Below are 23,134 nucleotides of genomic sequence, written 5' to 3' on the forward strand. Positions count from 1 at the left end.
ATACTATGATTTTCTTTTAAGCACCGCATATTATCAAGAAACATACTACTAAGTCCTCTTTGACTTACTTTTGTAACCGAAGCACCGCTCTCCAGGTTGGGAAATAGGCGGACGCCGATATTTAAAACAAGCACATTTCTGTAATTTACCACGGAGGGGAGTGTTTGTTTTTGCTGACAACAAGGCGGAAGTGTCAAAGTTTGAAGCGTGTACTATGAATTTTATTTGTTTAAGCGTTGGTATTTTGTTTACTTACAGTTTGCCGTCCAAAATTGGTCAAAAAAGTCATAGTATAGTATGTCGTCCAAATTTGGTCAAAAAAGCCATAGTATGGTATGTCGTTCAAAATCGGTCAAAAAAATGGAGAGACAGAGAGAGGAAGGATGGGGGAAAAAACAGGTGACAGAGTCAGTGAAAAGAAGGGATGAAGACGTGTGTGGAAGATCAACATCATTGATGGCAGACGGCGACTGCAGTGATTACCAGCATGATAAGAATTGGTAACAAAGGTTTAGAAAGGACATTAAAGCAAAGTTTGTTTTCATATTTACGTCCATGCACAATCATGTTAGTTATGATTAGGAGGTTTTCTTACATTGCTGGCTGGGGTCACAGTCCGCCGTGGTCATCTTAATATAGTTGGTGGGGAACAGGCCAGTAACCCCATTGATCTCTCCTTTCCACCAGTCAGGGTCATTCTTGTCAAAAACATTGATCAGCTGACCTTTGGAGAAGCTCATTTCATCCTCATTGGCAGCGGCGTAGTCATATATGGCGATCACCTGACAGACTGAAAGAGGACAGAGTCAGAATCAGTGAATATGTGTCTTTGTGACTAATGCGACTGTTGTAGTGGACTTTTCACCTCAGGTCTTTAAAGTTCTCAAGAAATGGCTCTCAGGCTCTCAATACTAACTACTATAGTTGAACATGGCTCTTTTGATATTCTTAAATTGAATATGGACAGATAGGTGACAAGCAACACATATATTAGATCACTTAAATGTTGATTTTGATGTCTTGGGGAATTTAACTGGCTTGCATAAGTGTGTGTCCAGTCCTAAGGACCGGCCTTGTTTGGGTATGCTATAGCACAGCCTTCCTCAATCCAGGAGGAGGAAGTAATGCAACATTATGAATGCCAATTGCCATAAAGCACAGAAGAAGAAGGGAATATGGAGATAGAAGAAGAAGAAAGATGGAGGAAGAAAAAGAAAAACAGCCACAACAACTTCTTGCCGTCAGGGTATTGGTTGGCAGTGTTTTTCCACAGAAGCCAGAGTCTGGGGTTAACTTTATTGACAATGCTGTGAGCAAATGGCAGTGTGCACAAGCAAGCACAAGGCAAACTCAAACAGGGCTACACAGTGCAATAAAAACAATAAGTCGGGGATCTTTTATGTTATGAGAAGTGCAATTATAAAACTGTGGTGGGGGCAAATTGAATATGGTAGGTCTCCAGAGTCTAGATAAAGAATGGGAAACACCAAGAGAAAGTCATTACACCACTAAGTGTCCTCACTATGACAAGATGGTGTGTGTGTGTGTTACCTGGCTGAGGTGCTGGCGTGGACTTGCCACTGTTGGGTCCCAACATTTTGACATGAGCAGCAGGGAACCAGCCTTTCTGTCGCTTTTTACCTCTGGCCTAGAGTTAGAAAACAAACAATCATGGATAACCAGAAAACAGTGAAAACTGCTAGAGCCACAGCTGGAAGCAGAGGTCAGAGCAAATATGTTGAATCACAGACACTGTTTTGTTTTTTGTTTTTTACCATTGTTACAGTACAGAGTCCAGACCACTACAAACAGCAGTGTTTCCAAGGTTACTATGGAGACCATCTAAATTTATCCTGTCAATTTCATTATGAAACAAAGCATTTTTCACATTTCCCATCATTTTTGGGGTGGTGGTGAGCGAAAGAGCTAATGCACTCGTCAAAGACAGTGAAACACACAACAGACACACACTAATCTGAGATAAAACATGTGCCCCCTCAAAATTTTAGCGAAATTTTTAGCAGCAGCAATAATATTTCAGCAGCAGCAGTAGAGAGTGAGTGACTATAGGGGAAACACTGCACCACTAAACACTGACCTGCAGTTCTCCGAGCCACCACCCAGAGGCGTTCTTGCCAAGGATGAGGATGAGTTGACCATTTTCCAGATTAAGCTGCTCGTTGCCAGTAGACGAGTAGGCTCTAACGACCTGGCAGACTTCTACGCATGAGACACAAAGTCGTATATAAATGGCAACAAAACGCAAAACCATAACTTGTGTTGTTATAAATGAGTCAGAGAAGGGGTACAAGAGGTAAATGCTAACCTTGCTTCTTCTTTCCTGACATGCTCGCCGTCTGAAACAAGTATTAATTGCAACAGAATTTGTAATACATATTCAAATCTTCGACAACAAGAATAGAAAATATCCAACTGTGCTTTTTTTCTGTGTGCACACTTACATCTGCCTCTTTAGGTTTGACATAGTTATTGGGGAACAGGCCAGTCCGGTCACCGATAGAGCCACTCCACCACTCTCCATCTCTCTTGCTCACCAAGATCACATCTCCTTCTCCGAACGTCAAATCACCGGGTTCTGGCGACTCATAGGTATACAGTGCCACAAATTCTGTAGGGGGAAAGGACACATGAGAGCGAGAATGTAATGTTGACAGGCAGAGAGTGGATAAAACATCATTTCAACAGGAAATAAAAGATTCAAATACACACTTAGTCAAAATATAAAACAAATCCTGTTTGTCAAGTTAAAATATGAGTGCAACAAACAACACAGTGCGAGCCTACAATGCATCACAACACATGAAAATAGAATTTCAGTGCACCTTCAAGCTGCTGGCTGTCACTTGACTCTGCATTAGGAGGGGAGCTCTTCATGCTGTAAACACACAATGACAACATCTCATTACAGGACTTATTAACAATAATCTTTCTAGGATGTGTCACATCCATCTTTTAACTGATCACCCCCATTCATGTAGGTTTCATGTAGAGAAAATAGAATACAAAATAAAATATGCATATAAACTGAATGCTGACAAACTGGTCTGTAATATCAGTTTACTCTCCTGACTGTTTCTGTCGGGCAAACAAGTAAGTTACAATCATGTTAGTATGTTACACAGCACTTAATGTTAAAAATATGATACGGTAGTAGGGTTATTGTCACAATGGTTGAAACTATTATTTAAAAACGTACACACACATATGTTGCTGGATTGGTCTACAGAATGAACTGTACATGTCACAGTGAGACAGCAGATTTCTCGTGACTGAGGGCTGAAGAACTTTTTTTGGTGGCCTGAATTCTTGTCATACTAGAAGTGTTACCACACCTACACACACACTCACCAACTCATTCCCATTACCATGTGACTGATGCTTGTTTTGATGAGCAGTGTGTTGGCATGAAAAGTGGAACACAGGGAAGCGCTTTGAACCACTGAGTTTATACAAGTTATGACTGTAATAAAAACAAAAATGATCTTATTGTTTGGACATTTATGTCACACCTTAAATCAGCTCTGGTGTTACCGGTGAACTCTAAAGCAGGACTTCTAATATACAAACTAACCCTGAAAAAAACAACAAAAGAACTATAGTGCTTTAGTTTACGTAGCATGTGCATTCAACCCAACTTATAAAACATATTGCTCATCATATGCACATTCACTTGATTTATGGACGAGATAACACGGCCTGAAGCAAGGCAAGTTCAAACACACTAGATACAGAAGACAAGCAGGACCAGGTTGCACTCAGTCAAGTATCTCTCAGAAAACCAGACCGATAGTCTCCCTTCAGCCTCTTATTCTATCCCTCTCTTTAACCCTCATCAGTTTTTGTGCCGCCTCTGCCATGACATCCACTTAATGATAGGTCCACCTGTTCAACGTGCTCTTAAAGTCCTCATTAAATGGCTCTTGAGCTTCCACATATTTACAAATCTCCGGTTAAAACGAGCTGCGAGGGAGCAAAAGTCTTGTCGCCATATCGGTTGCCATTTAGATTACCCGACAATTGCCCCTTGTGGGACTAATAAAGTTGGTATAATTAAATCACTGTGAGCTCGGGTGACCAAAATTTCAAAGGCTTTTCTCTGGAGGTGATTGTACTTTAATTCAAAAAATAAAACAAAAAAACTTACTCAGAACTCTCTTCGTCTCCCAACAGTGTAACATATGTCTTGGGGAACCAGCCCCTTTCACCGTTCAGTTCTCCCAGCCACCAGTTCTCCTGCTGCTCCAGCACCTGAATCACATCATCCTTGTTGAAGTTCAGATGGTTGTCCGTCTTTGCCGTCCACGAACACAGGGCCTGAGCGAGCAGGTTCCCCACCACCTGCTAACAGAGGCACAGAAATAAATAGGAATAAAGAAATAAAGACAGTGAGCACTCACAGTAATCACACTATGGTAGCAGCTTGTCCAGGAGCATTATGTTGAATATTACCTGTCCGTGCGTCTCTAAGGGTGCAAGATTTGGAGAGTGTGTTGGTGTGAAAGCAGACTTGGTGCCTGCAACCTTTGCAGCCTCAAGAGCATTGGAAAGCTGTGACTGGAGTGGCACTTTAGCTGGAGTCGGAGGGGGAGCAGCAGCAGCAGTAGCAGCAGGAACAGGAGCAGGAGCATTATTAGAAGACGGGGCCACTTTCTCGACATAGCTCTCTGGAAACCAACCCATCTTCCCTTGTTTGCTGCCATACAACCAGCCTTCCTCCCGCTCTGCCGTCTCATCAACCTGAAAGAAGAGTCAGGTAAGTCTTAGAGGTGTATATGTATGAAGGAAGTGGAGCAAAGTGAAAAGGGGTGGAAAGAGCTCTGATTTGTCCAGAATATGAATGGGCATTTGAAGAAATTTCTTCCTGAGGCAGAAAACGATAAAAGCATCGTTTTCTTTAGTGAAATGTTTATTCCAAGAAAAAGTAGAATTTAATTGCTTCAAATCGCACACTACAGAGCACAACCCTGTTCAATTTGCCCAGACCTAATTCTTACCTCAATCATATCATCTGCATTGAAAGTGAGCTCCTCATTGTTGCGTGCAGTGAAGGGGTAGAGTGCTTTGAAGGAAGTGAGAGCAGCCGACTTCCTGTGGTGTTTGACTCTAGGTTGACCACCTGAAGAAAGACAACACAACCATCACAATGTGGTTTTACCAGCAAAACTGGTTTAACGTCAGTAAGATGCTACAGAGAAGTATAAATGCCAACAACCATGTGTGTGTGTTACCTTTCCTCTCCTCCAGCCCTCTTAGCAGAGCCGTCAGTTTTTCCTGAATATCCACCTTCCCTCCTCCACTCGGCTGCTGCTGCTGACGAGATGCCTCCTCTTTCCTCTTTCTCTCCTCCTCAGCTTTCCTCCTATCCTCTTCCTCCTTCTTCTTCTTCCTCTCTTCTTCCATCCTTTCCTCCTCATGCTTCCTCCTCTCCTGGTCCCTCTTCCTCCTTTCGTCCTCCTCTTGCTTTCTTCTCTCCTCTGGATCTCGGATGGCGGCCTCAGCCGCCCTCTGTCTCCTCCTCTCTTCCTCCTCCTTCTCCCTCATGCGCTGCTCCTCTCTCCTCCCCTCCTCTAACCTCTTCCTCTCTTCCTCTCTCTTGCGGTGCTCCTCTTGTTCTTTCTTCCTTTTCTCCTCTTTCCTGCGCTCCTCCTCCAGTTTCCTCCTCTCTTCCTCCAGCTGTCTCCTCTCCTCCTCTAACCTCCTCCGCTCATCTTCTCTTTTACGTTGCTCCTCTTCGTCTTTCTTCCTTTTCTCTTCTTTCCTCCGCTCCTCCTCCAATTTCCTCCTCTCTTCCTCTAGCTGTCTTCTTTCCTCCTCCAGCCTTCTCCTCTCATCCTCCTGCCTCCGTTTCTCCACAAGCCTCAGACGCTCCTCTTCCTCTCTTTTCTTCCTCTCTGCCTCCTCTTTTGCTCTGAGCTCTCGTTCGGCCTGCTCCTTTGCAGCCTGGATAAGAGCTTGCCTCTCTTTCTCCTCTTCCTCCCTCTTTTTGGCTTCTCTCTCCTCCTGGAGCCTCCTCTGATGCTCCTCCTCATCCCTCCTCAGCTTCTCCTGCCACTGACGCTCCTTTTCCATCATGATACGTCTGAAAAAAGCAGGCAAACATTGGAAATAAACATTGAAGATTAAGTGTTCACATTAAGTTTTAGTTTCTGGTCTATAGCAAGTGATTTTTTTTTTTGCTTTATTATGAAAACAAAAACTGATCCTATATAAGTTGAATGCATACCTTTGAGCTTCCTCCTCCTCCTTCCGTCTCATTTCCTCCTGTTGCTTCTTCTTCTCTTCTTGCTCCTTTCTTTGAATCAATTCACACCGTTTTTCCTCTTTGATGCTTCGAAGTTTTTCTAATGCTGCCAGCTGCTTTGTGTGGCCCTCTCTTAGATCCTGACATAAAAAAAATAATAATAATAGAAGATGATAAATGAGTTAAATGCCATCTACACTGCATGTAAACCCCCCCCCCTCCATGTTGGTTAGATATGATTGACTGAGAAATATGGGAGGAAAAAAGAACAATAGAGAAGACTGAGAACGAGTCTTCTCTAGAGATCTAAAGCGAAAACCTTCAGTAGGTAGAAGAGGTTACGGAGGCACGCCAGCAGACAGAAGACAGCCTGAAGCATTGAGTCCTCAGTTCCCACATACTGAAAAGATGGGGAGGAGGAAATGTGAGACAGGCGAGAAGAAAGAAAGGAACAGAATCCAGTAAAGGAGAGGATGGAGAATTTTCAAAAGAGGAGAAGGGAAGAAAAGAGCATAAGATGAAGATGACAAAATGAAAACAACCAGCATGAGGTAGAAGAGGAGGAGGTGGAGAAAAAAGAAACATCAGGGCAAAGCAGCAGTAAGAGGTACGTTGTTTTTGTAGTAGAACCCTAAAATTGTTAAAATGTCTCTCTATGGTTTAGACTGAATAATACATGCAGACCTGATGCATGCTCCATGTAACACATAATTGATATAGCCCTGTGTGAACATTCTAGGTCAAATGTTGTTAGAGAAGTTAGTCGTTAGGCTACTCTAACAATGCTGTGTGTGTGTAATTAATTCCCACCTGCATGTTTTTGTTATACTGGTCCATCTCAGCCAGTTTGGCAGCAGTCTCTTTCTCCAGAGCTCCCAGCTTCTCCTGCAGTTTCATACACGTCCCTCTTTTCTCTGAAAGTGTCATCGTCAGCGTGGACATGGTGGACACTACAAACACACAGGCATGTTTACAGGAATATTAAGAGAGACAAAGAGGTCTTCAAATCTTACTCAGATCAGTTTTCATATGTATAAACAGATACAACCTAGAGTGTGATTTTCTTTTAAAATGAATCTATCACTACTAACCAGGTAAGTTATTCAGTGACATGTTTTTGAGTTTCTCCGAGAGTCTGTTCTTCTCTGGAGTCAGCTGAGAGAACTTCCTCTGGGACTCCTGACAAAGAGGATATGAATCATAAGCAACAAGACAGGAAATATTTGGGATTATACGCCAACACACACTTTGTCATAGAACAACAGCCATAGATACAACAAAACTGTGGAAAAGAAAAATGACCTGCAACACATTGCCAAAACTAGAATCATGGCCCAGTGGTTATTTGCCTCCATTGACCAATCCAGTTTGTTCCAAGGGGCAAAAGCATTTTTTGTGTGGCCACAGTGGTCAGAGGTGACTGGGTCCCAGTGAATATAATGCAATTTAAATATAAATGTCACTGTAAGCTTGACCGAACCAAATAAAACTACCCAAATCTTTTCAGTTCATCTTTGAGTCCAAGTGAACAATGAATCTCCCAAAATCCTATATTTATAAAATAAATCAGTTTTTGTAAGGTTACATTGGCATCGACCATTGACTACTAAAATATAATCAGATCACCCATGAATCCAAGTAAGCCTTTCACTCAAGGTGTTCTTGGGATATCATGTTATAAAGAATGGGATGACATGGACAACCTGAAAACTTAATGTCTAAGGCTTTTGGCTGTTGCAAGGCATATAAAATAACACAAACACACCTCATATTGTTTGTGCAAGTTGTTAATATCTTGTTGACGAGTCTCTTTCCTTTGATTGACCAGATCCAGCTCCGTCTTCTGATGCTTCTTCTTATTATGAATATCACGCAGCCGGTCGGAAATCTGTCGATGCTTGTTACCCTGACGATGAACAGTGAGACAGAAAGAGAGACTTAAGATGACTATGATGAAAGAAATTAGAGGATGTATGGACAAAATGTCTTTCAACACTCACCACGGCCTCCAGTTCCATCTCCAGACTCCTCTTCTTAGCTTTCAGTTGGACGATATCATCCCGCTCCTGCTCCTTCTTTATCTGGAGCTCTCCTCGTCTCCTCCTCTCCCACTCCTCCTTCCTCTGGCGCTCAAGCTCCCGCTGTGCAGCCTGGAATAAACCAGCACAAGTAAATACAGCATATGCATGCACATGTAAAACATGTCTACAATATAAGGAGGAGATATTTACAGTATTCATTCAGTGTAAAATTGTCACCCACCTCTTTTCTCTCTATCTCTCTCTGTCGCTCTTCTTCCTTCTGCCTCTCGAGCTCCCGCTGTCGCTCTAGCCTCCTCTCCTCTTCTTTCCTCCTCCTCTCCTCTGCCTCTCGGGCCTCCCTCTCTCTCTGTTCTCGCTCCTCTCTCTCCTTTTGTGCACGCCGCTCCAGCTCCCTCTTCTCCGCCTCCTTCAACGCCAGTCGTCTTTTCTCCAGTTCTGCGTTACCTCGCTCCAGATTGGCTTTGAATTTGTCCTCAAATGACACTAAAAAAAAAAAGAACAGGCCAGAAGTTTTTACAAGTGACAGGATTGTTTAAAATACTGGTTAGGTGTGTTCAGTTCAATTCAGTGAGTCTTGACTGGTATAATAGACCTTTTTCACGCAGATATTTCTCATGAAGAAATAGTAGGACCAAAGCTGTAAAGATTTATTTTAAAAACTGCAGACGTGTTTTCTAGGTGTGTTCCAAAAATGTTACACGTTAGTCATTATAGCATTGCTAAAACAACAAATCTAATTTTGCACAGTACTATATATAGCTCTGAAGTATTCGTCTGAGCCTGGTCTGTCCCAATGATCTCAGGGCTGGCATGGGCACTCATTCTTACTAATGTAGATGATAGGATAACAGGAAGGAGACTTTTAATGTAGTGCCTGCAGTTAAACAAGACGACTCTCTCTTTGTTAGTGTGTGAATGTGAGTACTGACGGTTAGTCCTGGTTTTCTGTGGAGGTTCAACGTCAAAGTCATCAGTCAGAGATGCATAGAGAGAAGAGCTGGATCCATTGACGGCACCCCTGCAACAGTTAAAACAATGAATGCACACATTATTCGGAAAGTCCTTGTTTCACTTAACCATTTTTTGATGTGAAGTTGAGGCACATGTGTGCACATACCTTAGTGAGGGTGGTACCAGCTCACTTGGCAGTGTTAGTGGCAGTGGCAGCCCACTCTTCGCTAAGTCAACCAAATGCATTGCCAGAATGAACTCCTCAGCTTTCAGCTTACCATCCTTATCCACATCTGCTAAAGTCCTGAAGAAGGTTTAAAAGAAGTTACACAAATTAAACCACAAGATATGGCGATGTGATGTCTCTAAGGTTTATTTACATAAAACCTTTTTCATGTTACAGTGTAATGTTCAGAGACTTACACACATAAACACACACATTATTATACAGTATTCTCAGTGAGGGCATTCAAAGACATAATGCATTCCCTAGCCCCTTACCCTAACCTTAACCACCACCACTGGATGCCTAACATTAACCCTTAACCTAACTCAAACCTAAAACCAAGTCCTAACCCTAAAAGAGCCAGTTAAAGTTGTAAGAACCAGACCAAATGTCCTCACAAGGTCAAAATGTCCTCACAAGGTCAAAATGTCCTCACAAAGACAGGTTTGAATTAAGTACAAGTACACAAGTACACACACACCCACACACACACCTACCAGATTGAGGCCAGCTGTGTCTGAGTCAGCATTGTAGCGGCCATAGCACCTCTCACCTGCTGGCCTGGTCACAAAAAGAGACAGAGGTCAGAACCCATGTAAAGCACGGATGTGTGGGTGAGTGCAGAGTGTGTAACGTCTGGTATGTTACATGGATGTTGAGTGGGACACAAGAACATTTTTTAAACAATTAAGCAAATAGTGGCTGTATGAGGTACCGACACATCTGCTGACATCACTGTCGTCACCGGAACCAGCCTGACACAGACCCTCACCCTCACTGAAAACATGGCTGTCATAAACATACACAAAAATACCAAACTTCCAAACGTTTATTACAGTAAAGAAAAACTACAATTGTTTTTTGGTGAAGGCACAGCAGCTGCTCTTACTGCTAATTACAGTATGTTATCTGCAAAATGTAATGTGTAAGTGCAATGTATAACTGGCAACATCTATATGTGAAGTTCTTTCACAACAACAAGTTATGTACAGTATGTATGTATAGACGGATAGAGAAAAAACAGGTCCATCAAGGCACTCAGTACGAGAACAAAAATGCGGTGCATACCTTGCTGTGTGTGTGTGTATTTGTATTTGTTACCTGTTTGGAACCTATTTTCTGGCATAAACACTGACATTAATAAGACTGACATCATGGAGACTAAGACCTGGTCAAAATGAGCCAGTTTAGGGCTAACAATTTCAATTGTGGTGAGGTTAAGGTGAAGCATGAACAGTTTATGGATAAAGCTTTTTTTTTAGTCTGTCCAAATGAATGGAGGTCAACACAGGGCCCTAATAAGAATAGCGCAAACCTGTTTGTGTGTATGTTAGGAAACTGCCGATGTGTTTCAACACACCCACAGCCGGTGTAGGCAGACTTGACTACCTTTGAGTTTACTAAAGCTTGAAACAAACAGAGGGAGGCTATGTTATGAACTCATTAGTGACTATCGTTCATGAACATCCACACCTGCATTCCAAGCGTTTTTCTATAATCTATACAGCACACACACACACACACACAATGTACCAGTTAGGTATCCAGTCATCTGTTTATCCAGGCCATTGAACAGCTGTCTGTATTTCAGTCTGGAGGCATGTGGCACAGCCCAGTCGCTGGGAACACCAACCATGGGTGACATCATAGAGGGGGATGAGGAGGCAGAGCTTCAGTAAAAACGGTGACAAAACAAATACAAAAACAACAAAAGTCAGCAACATTTGTATTTAATGAGACAGCAGGAAGATTAAAATTGTGAAACCAGGATGCAGTGTTCCTCCAGGTGTATGTGTTTTACCTGCTAGAACCCAGGTCCAGCAATGATGAAGCCGGAGATAAGGACATTCCTATAGGAGAGGGGTAAGTGGACAAAGAGAGAGAAAGACTGAAAAACACAGAGTAATACTCACACAACTTAAAAACAGAAATGGTTTTAAAGTTATGCCTGATTGGTGTACATTTCTATAATAGTATACATCATTTTAGTACATTTTATTGTCTCTGTGTAAAACCTATTCACAAAGGTGACATGTTTTCCTCTCAACATTAACAGATTTTACCAAGGGGTATTTCTGTCCTGTTAAGGCCAGGGAGGCTGTTTGTTTGGAAATGAGACAAAGACACCTGGCAATATTTCATCATTTGCACTTTGCTGCTGGGGTTGGGCAATGTCTACTTGACTTTTAGTAAAACATTGTGAGGGATTATAATGCATGATCTGTACTAGGACACCTTTTTTCATTATTTACCATTTGATGTTACAAAATAACTGTATGATGTGTACTTTGCATGTAATTTGGAAAAAATGTAAAACAAAGAAAAAAGAAAAAGAAAAAGAAAAAAAGCCTGGAGCTGAGAGAGAATTTTGTTTGTGTGTCACAGATTCGCTGTGCATCAATTCAGGCTGTTAGCATATTTAAATGCTCTGTCCCTGGTGCTGAAAAGAAGCAGAGCAGATCAACATACAATGAAGAATTTATATTTACATTACAGCAAAGACACATTTTGTGTTTGTAGAAGAGATAGGGTGTGGCATCAAAAATGTGACTCCATCTACCCAACCCCATCTGCTAGAATATTATACAGTATACTGTATTATACAGTATTATTATACTCTATATTGTATAATATTCTTAGTTGATTTCTCATACATAGTTTATATACTACAAAAAGAAAAAGAGCAGACTTTGGCAGGTTATTGTATTTAGAAGGATTTCTTTGATAGCAGCAAAGCAACAGATATGAAGCAGAAAAGAAACAAATAAAAATGAGAACTACGTGTACCAGCTGGGATGGGTTGCAGAAATCCTATGGTGCCGTTTGGCAGTGAAGGGTTTCCCATAGTGGGCATCAGGGGCCTGGTGGTGGGGACTAGTAGAGGGCTCAGACCTGAGGCTACAGGAACCAGAGGGGTGGGACCCGTCATTGGTGAGAGTCCAGGGGTTGCCATGGAGATAGGGGTCAACATGGAGAAGTTTGTTCCAGACATCATAGACATGCTAGGCACAGAACCAATACCTGGGAGAGACACACACACACACACACACACACACACACACACACACACACACAATACATCCATTAAGACACACTTATACTTATATGTTCGCTCAGTGTTTTCAATATTTGTCACTTGTCTAATCTTTAAAGGTAACATAATTCCAGTCTTATCAATGGTAACTACACTATCCTCCAGCCAGTTGTTTTATTTCAATTGTTCCATCCTGATCGGAATATCCTTTAGTTACGTTGTTTATTTGTGTCTATATTTGTGCAACTTTTAGATATAAATCGTTAAAGAAAGTGTTTTGGTCTGATCCTGTTATGCAACAAAATCCAACACTGTTCAACAGGTGGGTGACATGAAAATAAAGTGCTGAGCAACACTTTTCTTCTTCCTAAATATGTCAGATGGAGTATACATTGGGCTGGAGATGAGATGAATATCACAATATCAAGTGGGTAAAATCCAAAAATTATACCTTTTTGTATACACATTTACAGCCAAAAACACATTTTGTCAGTGTGGATAGTTCAGATAAAAAATTATCATGAGCTCTTCTATACCATAGGGTGAGCTGGTCATGGTTGAGGTTGGGTTAATGAGGCTGGGAACAGGCACAGGTGGCTGTTTCAAGATGATTGGCAGAGCTGAGGGGAGTGGTGTTCCCTGGAGTTTTAGCTTAATGAGCTTCATAGCTATGGAAAACTCCAGTCTGTCCATCTTCCCATCTTTATTCATGTCAGCCAATGTCCTGGGAGACAGAGAGTAGACAGACAAGTGTTAAGGCTGCAGAAAGCAGGATCATTATTGAAATAGTCTCTTATCCAGGTGGTTAAATATCAATGTATAACATTTTGAGATGAGGATATCAGTCCTAAGCCTCTCCCACCAGATATTCACTTAGCAGACACATAGCAGATAGATGAGGCAATCTCATCACCTCTAGAAGGCTCCACCTACATTAACATACTGTATGTATTGCACTTGCATTGGAGACCTTTGTTCCTTTTTCAGGTTGATTTGCAGCATATTTGGTCACACATTCTAAAATAGTGACCTGAAGAAACGTGTTGATGCAGCTGCTTGTTTGAACAACCATTAGGAGAGAGCTCTCTCTCTAAACTGCCCTGTGATTGGTCAAAATCTCCTGGCACATGCCAGATTTCCTCGAAACAATTTCACTTAAATAATAAATTGTGCTATAATATATTATTAATCAATAATATCCCCAAAATAATCTTGTCTACCCTAGTTCTAAGCCATTCAGGTAAAGATTTCAGTGAATACTTCCACTTTACCCACCATTCAATAAATAGTAGTATGTGTGCATATGTGATGGCTTGTGTTTCTCACCATATCTCAGCCAAAACTGAGGGAGGCAGCCCTGACTGGAGGAAAAACTTCTTTGCCTGTTCCCCTACAGAAAGAGGAGAAACAGTTATGGTGGATACAAAACTGAATGGGCATGCGCACACACATGCACATGCGCAATTCTCACACAATTTCCTTGGAATTAACACTAAGTAGATGAAAAATATGCAATGTAAATGAGGTGATGGGACTTGCATTGAGCACGATGTACCAATAGAGATGATATGTGTTTATATGCGTGTACCTGAGACATAGCCCATTAATGGGGAAAGGGTGTCAAACTTCTGATCATGTTTGTTCCTCTCCTCTGGAGTGACTGCCCAAATACTCTGACCACCTAGAGGGAAAAAGACACAGGTAAGGATAAATCTGATGCATCAGATGTGGAATTCGGCCATGACAATCATCCTGAATGATCTGATTGAAAGCATTCAGATGTGAGCACTCCCACATTGTGTCCAGAACACAATGTGGAGATCTGATCATACTAAATTGACAAGGTCAGTGTTAATGCCAAAAAAAAAGGTCCTAAAGAGGTAACAAATACAAGTACAGTCAGACAAGTTAAAAACAAAACTGAATGTCACAAGTCAGGACAATGTTGTATTGCTCTATCAATACTATGTTGATGTTATTGAAGTAAGAGAGAGTACCAAAGTGAGCATCAGTGGCAGGTAGAACAGATAGAAATGCACTGATATTGACAAAGTGGTTACTAAACTCACTTTGTTCAGACATGGGAGCTAACACTTTCACTACTGTTTACCCATGGAAGGCTGGTTACATATCAGTGTTTACTCTACAGTCAGATCAGCGGACACACTGAACGGTCTGAATAGCTGAATAGTGCTTCGGTCCCACAGCTGACACTACAAACAAAGCTGCTGTCAAAATATGGAAAAATACATTGAACACAAATGCAGGAGAAGTAGGACTGAAAGTAAGCAGTTCAAGAGAGGGATGTTCAGAGAGAATTAAGTCATAACACACAAACATGAGACAGATTAGTAAATAAAAGTGTTTACATAAGCAACACACATTTAACTAGGGATTACTCCAGAACAAGCACAATTTTTGCTTTAGCTGTTTTTTGAGCCAAAAACACACACAACTCTCTCTTCACACAGATAAACACTTGTGGTATGCCGCCCTCCTTTACACACCCACCCCCTTTCTCTCATGCACACTCACTTGAAGTCTTGTGACACATAGTCTTACCATTCATATTTGCAGGTGGTAGAGAAAGACAGAGGGGAAACTCCTGGTGGCGATCTCAGCTACTGCTCGCAGCCATCTGCAAAACACACAGTCACAGGCCAGTCAGTCAGTACTGCAGCTGAGAGAGAGTGAGAGTGAGAGAGAGAGAGAGAGAGAGAGAGAGGGAGGGGGGGGAGAGAGAGAGATGTGGTCTGTCAGCAGAGTCAAACAGGGCTCTTCCTGTTCTCTGTGCTCTGGCTACGTCTCAACCCTTTTAAACCACCGGGACTTGTTCCAATATCATCCACACTGGCTCTGTAGTGGCCAGAGATCAGTGCACTACCTACTACACAGGCTTGTCTGTCAAACCTTACACTCACTGTCCAGTCAATTTCTCTGTACAGTTCAGTGTTGAGTCAAAGTTGGCTCAGGAACAGGCTGCATCAGTATGCTGACAAATGACCTGAAATGTTCTGGTGTTGCCAGTTCTTCACACAGCTGCCCAAGTATCCTCTGCAGTTGTTGCATTCATAGTTATCCTTAAAGCTTTGCTCTCAGTATGACGCAGGAGTGGACATCAGTGTGATTGACAATTGGTATCGATCCAATAGGAGCCTGCTTGTAGGCGACGCCTCTGAACTTCTGGTTGAAAAACCTCAACATGGCACTGGCCAAATCACGATTCTGGAGGCTTCAAAATGGCAGTTTCTTATGGGTGATGTCACAGTCAGTTACACCTGGCAAAACCTGCAATTAACCTGTTGTCATTTTTTTCACATCCAGCGCCCAACTTGTTTTAATTGCAAATACACTTCCACCCATCTGAGTTTCCATGGGCGTGTTGGATTTTGAAATGAGGTGTGGTCAAGCTTATTCTTGGCACAAGTCTATTTTAAGGCAGTAGAAGTGATTACGTTTTTGACCAGCAAAAAGTAGTGTTAATTTCACATCTTAAAAGGATAATTCTGTTTGTTTTAAAGTGTAATTTTATTAGGTGCTAACACATCGTCAGCCCTGCCTGAGCTGTGGCTGACCCCTGCTGACCCTTTGCATATAGAACGTGCATTAGACAGACGTGCATGTGCACGTTTTAAACACAGCTGCCAGGACACAAGCAAAAACAGATTTTAAGTTACTTAACAAAATCTCACGAAATAAAATCTATGCAGGATGACGTCTGCAATGGATAAAATAATACATTTGTGTTGCTTTGTAAACTGCTCACTCATCGCAACAAAATCCATGGAGGAAATGATCCACTACAGTAGATCCACTACTACATCAAGTTCAAACCTTAGTGTTTGAAATCCTTCCTTCATATTAACTCAAGCAATGCAAACTTATCAACAAACTTATCAATGAACATAGCAGCTCTCATGTCCCTGTGAGCTAATGTTTCCATTCAGAAAAGACTGTCTAGTGGTGAGATTATAATCGTAGGATATCTGCTGTGATTACTGCAATGGTAAATGCATCTGGCACTAATTGTTTTGTTGCATGCAACAGCAAAAATACACCCATGAATGATTAAGAATGACTGGTACAGTCTGCCATTAAACAAGCGAAAGTGGATTTAGATACACCCACACTAGAGCCATGCTCCCCAGTTGCTATTATAGAGCTATAATAGAATCTACAGCCAGGCTACCAGCCTTGTGAGGTTGAACATGTCATCAGCATATTGTTCACCATTAGTATGGCTGAGTTCAGTGGGCGTGCCATAAAGAAAACAAATAATTGCAAATTCAACTTTCTGTGGAAAACAATGTCAGGATTCATTAAGTACTTAAGGTTCGGCATCTAAGGATTTTTAGTGTAAATGCACATTTTAATGCCTTTGTAAAAGGCACTTTGTGCTACATTTTACACATGTATGAAAAGTGCTGTATTAAGTCAGATTGATTGATTGCTTGCCAATTCCACAGTCCCAAAGATTTACAAAGGCATTTCAGTCAACCATGTTTATTTTGCAACGTCTGTTACATCACACTTCAGTTCTTGTTGAATCATGCACATGTGTGAAAACGGAGCTGCTGTTGCATTCAAACCTGTTTTGTGCAGCTGGAGGAAGAAGTCAAGGTTTTGTTAAGTGCAAGGGTTAAACATTCCATGTCAAAGTTTATACATTTGTTTGGTTTACTACAATAACAAAATGTCATGTTAAGTGTCATTGCCAGCAAATAGATGATGCTGCTTTATTATCCTTTAAAGCTCCTGTCAGCCAAACTCATCTTAAAAAAAAAAAGTGAGCTTATTGCTTAAACTGACGTTATTTAATATTTGATTTAACCAAATAATCAGAATTATGCTTTAAAAAAAGCAAAAACTAGGAAAACATGAGAATGATTGTTTTAGTGGAAACAAATACACATTTAGTAGTGGGCAGAACAGTATTACATTTATTTCATTTGAGGTGTATGGGGTTCCATGGATGCATGTCATAGCTGTTTTTGCTTGACCCGTTTGTGTACTGTTAGTTACCAAAATAAAAACAATAATCCTTTCCTGTTCTTTCAGCCATTTCAGCACTATATGTTGCTATTAGACAGCCTTTTCCAACAGGACATTTGTGGGGACACTGCAGTAAGATTAAGTGTGTTACACTGTGACTTTTAAAGTCCTTCCTTTAAATTAACCAAAGTAAGCACATTTACAAATTACAAAAACAAGGCAGCAGCAGACCAGCCGCTCCTGTGTCCTGAGAGCTGGTTTGACTCTCAACCATGCTTGTGCTGTAGTGGAAGTAACATGCTGTGAACTCCACTTCCCACCAGCAACACACAGATATCGTTTATCACATTTTTATACCGTAATTATTAAGAACAATATGATAAGGCACAACCCCATTCACATGTTGCTCTGAATCAGATCATCGCTTCATTACAGCTGTACTGATTGAACACCTGCTACCATCGTGATTATCCGTCTGTCATCAGTCAATCAGACTGACTCACATGATGAAGTTAGAGCAGGAAAAGGAGGAGAGAAATTCCAGTCTTTCTACACACACTTCCTGCCCAGTAACTCACAGACACAATCATTCCCTCATGCAACAGGAATCAGGAAGTGATGGCTGATTTTGGAAGGAGAGAGAGGCAGCTTTGATAGTCCAGAAAATACAAGGCAATACGAGAATAGCTTTTAGGAAATTTTTAATTAAAAAAATAACATTAGTAATGGCTTTGTGGAAGAGGCCCTGAATGATGGATGAGAAGAAACAGAATGAGGGTGTAGTTTTTATGAAAGTGGCATGGTTGATGCTCTCAAAGGAGCAGAAAACAGCAAGGGAGCACTAATAATCTACTGCCTGCCATCTGTCACTCTCCCTCTCTCCTTTATTCCTCCTGAGTTAAGTCCTCTTTTCCTCCAGCCTCTTCTGTCATTCCTTCCCTTTTCTGTCCTTATTCTTTGTACTTTCACTTTGGACACTTTGGACACACATCCCAAATGATAGTGAGACCTCAGTCCTTTAGAAACACATAGAATTAGGTTACCATTCACAGTAGCCAGGCATATGGACTAAAGTGAGGGGTTTTACAGCAATAGTTCAGGTCTTTTGAAGTCTGGTTGGATGAGGTACTGACACAAAGTCACAGTGTGTGCCCCCTTTGCTGAGAACTGGCATAATATAGACAGGCACACTCTCTCTGAAGACATAGCTGCCAGCACGGACAAATGCAAAAACAGATTTTTGACACTTAAAAGGCTCAGCTTATAAAACCCATCTTAAGTGTATGAAAACTAACAATGTAAAATGCAAACTTTGGTGTTGATGCAAGATAATCATCCAGGATTTCTTCAGCGAATATTCAAAATGTGCATAAATATTGTATAAATGGATGGAAATATGGAAGCATGATTCTGAACACTCACCCACATTGTATTAAATTTTGCACTTTGATCCAAACTAAGATTAGGTAGTAATTTACTACTGATTACTAAAATAGAAAGCTCAAATGTCCTTAGAACAATAACAAACAATTACATCTATACTACCCAGTTCTCAAATTTTGAAACATAATGTGCTATTACTGACTGACATAGTGGTTATAGTGGTAAAACCACTTCCTGAGAGTCTTTCTGTTGGTTCAGACCGCACCTGCATTAGTTCTGCATTGGTCCCTGTTGAAAGACTAGGACATTACCAGTTAGTATATACATAACACTGAAAGGTGTTGGACAAATAGCTGAGCTGACCATGACCTTAGCAGCTACAGTATAAACCTTTGAACAATGTGTGTCTTCTTGTCTGCGTCTGCTCATCCCTTATGATCTGCTTAGTTTACCACTTTAGCCGCCAGTCAGACAGAGGACAGAGTGACTCCAGAACACTACTTTTCAAGTGCATCTAACAAGTGCAATTAAAATGTGAACAAACATAAACAGATATACAATTCAATTGTTTTTATGTATTGTGTTAGCCTGTATAACTACCGAATGAAGTTTGTAACCCTGAGTGTACTTTACAATGACAGAAGACAAAAAAAATTCCAAGAATTAATCCAACAATTCCCTTGTTCTCATTTTTCATACATGATCCTAAATCTATAAACTGCCAGTTGTGTGATCCACGACGTGTTCTTTTCAATACTTTGTTCAGCCATCATGATTCATTCACCATGCTTTTTGTTATTACACCAGTGCAATCAACTGCATTATCTGCAACTGCACTGTTTCAGTCACAGTAACTCTCTCTCTGACCCTGTGCAGGTGTTAGCTTATACAGAATAGACAGTAGCATTACTCATGCTCCTTTGGCTGTTCATCTCCTCTATCACCCATTCCCCTCCCTTTCCAACTCTAGCTATTGTGCTGGCCTTGATAAAGCAATACTTCAGCATATCATCCACCCACATTGCCATAAACGCTACATCCACCAGTGAGGTTCACACATTTAGAAAGTGTTGCTAAGGCATTTTGGAGTGTCTCAGATGTGATTTGCCGTTTGCATTGCTGTGCTTTGCTTAGAGGCAAACCCTGCCTCTCCCTCGTTGGTCTGCTTTGACCCACCCAGAAATGTAAATAAATCAGGATGTGGTAGGACTGGCTCACTCCTGCTGTACAGTCCTTTAACAACATCATCTTAAGATTTAAAAAGAAGTTTTTTTAAAAGGAGACAAAGGGAATCTAAAGGCTGGTTAAACCTCACAGTTGCTGCATCCATTATTACTTTTGCATGGGGCTTGTCTCGAGGTTAACGACATAGTGTATGTTATGTACTGTACGTGTGTAACAGCAATGCTGTGGCATGATCAAGAGAACTTGCAGTAAAGCTTAGTATAGCCCCACTGATTATGTTAACAGTGCTATAATAATGATCTTCGTTGGAGTAAAACGTCACTGTGACAAAGCACTTCAGCAGCTGGTAGGCTGGTAGCGACTGTTTTGCCTTCAGGACACATGAGCCCAGTGGACACTGACAAACATGGAGGTTAAATGAAAGCCAGTGAAGAAAGACACTGTTTTAGCATTTAAATGACAATCAGCAAGACATAAAGGATGTCAGGAAGAAGCCAATTACAGTACTGGCAGTGACAGTGCATCATGCCACTTGGGCATGCCAAGCCTTCAATCCATGAACTAAGCCACAGCATGTGAAGTTGTGCTATTGTATAGACTCCTCTTTGCTTTTCGAAGCATAGGAAGAGGTTGTCTTTGAAAAAAGCGGAAAACCGACATAAGCAGTTTTTCACCTTACAATGCGTTATCCGATTGGAATCGGATAACGCATTAAAAAAACTAATTTTAATGCCAGGTGTAAAGGGGGCCTTCCATGTGATATCATTAAACTCCTTTAGTTAAAATCTGTGTTGAATAGCTCTATATTCTGAGAGCTATGATTGATCTTGAATGTTTACTCAATGTCATGGGTCTCTCACTGTCAGTTGTCTGACTGTAAATCTTAAGAGAAACAGTAAAGTATTGCACAACACTTTATCCAATCAGGAGCCAGAACTCCACAACAGGTGGCCCTTCTAATTGTGATTGCTCCATCTTTAAAATGCTTTATAAAAGGTCCTGGAGGTATATCAAATCATTCAATCAATCAGTGTCAGATGGTAACTGCTAAACCATAATATTTGGAGGGGATCAGAAAATGAACCTGCAGTTATTTTGACAATCAATTGACCAGTTTGAGTGTTTTTACTTTTGGTAAAAAAAAAAGAAAAAAAAAAAAGGTGTGAATATGTCCTGGTGTCCTTGCTCATCTACAACAGTGAACTTAATATATTTGCTTTGTGGACAAAGCATGACATATGGGGACATAGTCATTTTGAAGTTTGGTAGAGAGCAATTAACATTTTCCTCCATTGTATGATAAATTTTTTTGAACCAAAGAAATAATCAACAGATAATTCTGTATATATGGACGATATTTTAGTAAAACAATTATTGAAGTAATTTCTATTAAGATACTTGAAGGAAAACGATGAAAGAAAATCAGGACAGCTAATGATTTTCTTGAATGTCAAGAGTAATACGACAAAATGGTCAATTATTACTAGCAAATTATAGATTTTGTAGGTACTGTTGTCAGTTCTGGAGGCAACCTGGGGACACTACACAACTTTCAAAGTCGTAACCAATTCTAAAAAGACTTGGAGTACACACTAAACGATTTTGAATAAATATCTAATTGTGATCATTTTGACAGAAATTGCGATATGATTTGCGACATCAGATGGAATCATTATTCTCATTTTCATTTGGAAAACATATTTAAAATGTGTATACAAGACAATCTCTTCAGTTCAGATATGGTGTGTGTAAATCGAGATAATAATTGATTAAAAAAAACAACTAACTGATTACAGACTGCGCCAAACCAACTGATCGCATCAAACCATGTCTATGAGAGCAACAGTTTGGACACAGTTTTGCTTCCTGTCGTCTTCTGACACCATTTCCTGTGTCTCACATGCTTTTTTTTCCGTATTTACTTTGTGTCCAAAATGGGCTTTGATTGACTTCGACTGAGGCCAGGTCAGGTCTGTTACCCTCACACACTTGCTGATTTGAGTCTTTACCAGATTTCTGTGCCAACTGGCAATGCTGACTGTACCCCACAAGTGCTGACTGGTGCAGACTCTGCCCAACGGTGAATTGTGGGTAAAATTTGGCAAAACATTTTGGAGTGTGTCCCCAGTTTAAAACAAATAATTCAACATGGAGGACTACAATACAGCCTATAACTCATACCACCCTTTTTTGTCAGTGAGATGAACTGATTGAGTAACATTCCCTGATCACTTGTCAGCAGCCAGCCTAAGCCTTTACCTGCAACCTGCTCAACTAGTTCAAACTGGGAAGAAACTGAACACTTTCCTGAAAATCTGCTGCCACGCAAATGTCTCACATCGCTGTATTGATCATAAATAACATCTAATGAATAAGTTAGCTAGCTAACCTTATCCCAGACTAGGACAGAGACATCAGCCTCCTCCATCAACGTAGTTTTTATTTCACGTCTTCAAATTAAAGTCGACAAACCAAACTATCATTGACATGTTAATAACCACATATAAAAGTTACGTGTTATCTGGAGGTCGTGTATAGAAGCAACACCACTACAATATCAAACTTGTACGCGTGCTTAGATAGGCAGTTTTGGTCACTTACCTCAATGACCGCAGCCAAAATTATATCCACTTCTGAGCTTTCGAGGGCCCTTAAGTTCCTCCTCGCCACTCATGGAAGGTTTCCAGGAACTGCGTTATATGTTTGGTGACCTTCACAAAGCAGTGAAATGCTGTGGAAATGTTAAAGTTTAGCTGCCGCACTTGATCTGAGCAGGACCTGTTGCTGACAGTTCAGTGTGTCACACCAACAACATGGCTGACGCTGGCGAGCGAGAGCGTCCCACAGTCCACAGAGTGGGAGGAGAGAGAGCGAGAGGCACGAGAGGGACGAGCTCAGTTCAACGATTCAGTCCAATTCGATTCGTCGATTATTCCAATTTAATTCAATTCAATTCTTTAAATAAATAAATAAATAAATAAATAAATATAAGAAAAGGGTCAAAAAATAAAAAGGAAAAGTTTAAAATTACAAATACATTTGATGTGTATGATGTGTTT

General features: G+C 40.9%; 1 protein-coding gene across 1 annotated transcript; it reads right to left on the reverse strand.

The window, feature by feature from the left end:
* Positions 1-418: 418 nt before the first annotated feature.
* Positions 419-22,920, reverse strand: LOC122772260 (intersectin-2-like). The gene is made up of 28 exons (XM_044030135.1): positions 22,677-22,920; positions 15,078-15,153; positions 14,104-14,196; positions 13,842-13,905; positions 13,052-13,239; positions 12,269-12,502; positions 11,283-11,331; positions 11,015-11,151; positions 9,979-10,042; positions 9,422-9,559; positions 9,234-9,322; positions 8,525-8,787; positions 8,263-8,412; positions 8,028-8,168; positions 7,354-7,441; positions 7,073-7,212; positions 6,245-6,402; positions 5,875-6,100; positions 5,250-5,787; positions 5,016-5,137; positions 4,471-4,758; positions 4,166-4,362; positions 2,844-2,896; positions 2,463-2,629; positions 2,327-2,357; positions 2,099-2,220; positions 1,552-1,648; positions 419-790 (listed from the first exon to the last, which is right to left on the reverse strand). Exons 2-28 carry the CDS (start codon positions 15,082-15,084, stop codon positions 579-581), a joined length of 4,056 nt encoding a protein of 1,351 aa, XP_043886070.1. The 5' UTR covers positions 15,085-15,153; positions 22,677-22,920; the 3' UTR covers positions 419-578.
* Positions 22,921-23,134: the final 214 nt, after the last annotated feature.

Source organism: Solea senegalensis, linkage group LG7 (genome assembly GCF_019176455.1).
Source record: "Solea senegalensis isolate Sse05_10M linkage group LG7, IFAPA_SoseM_1, whole genome shotgun sequence".
In the NCBI taxonomy this organism is placed as follows: Eukaryota; Metazoa; Chordata; class Actinopteri; order Pleuronectiformes; family Soleidae; genus Solea; species Solea senegalensis.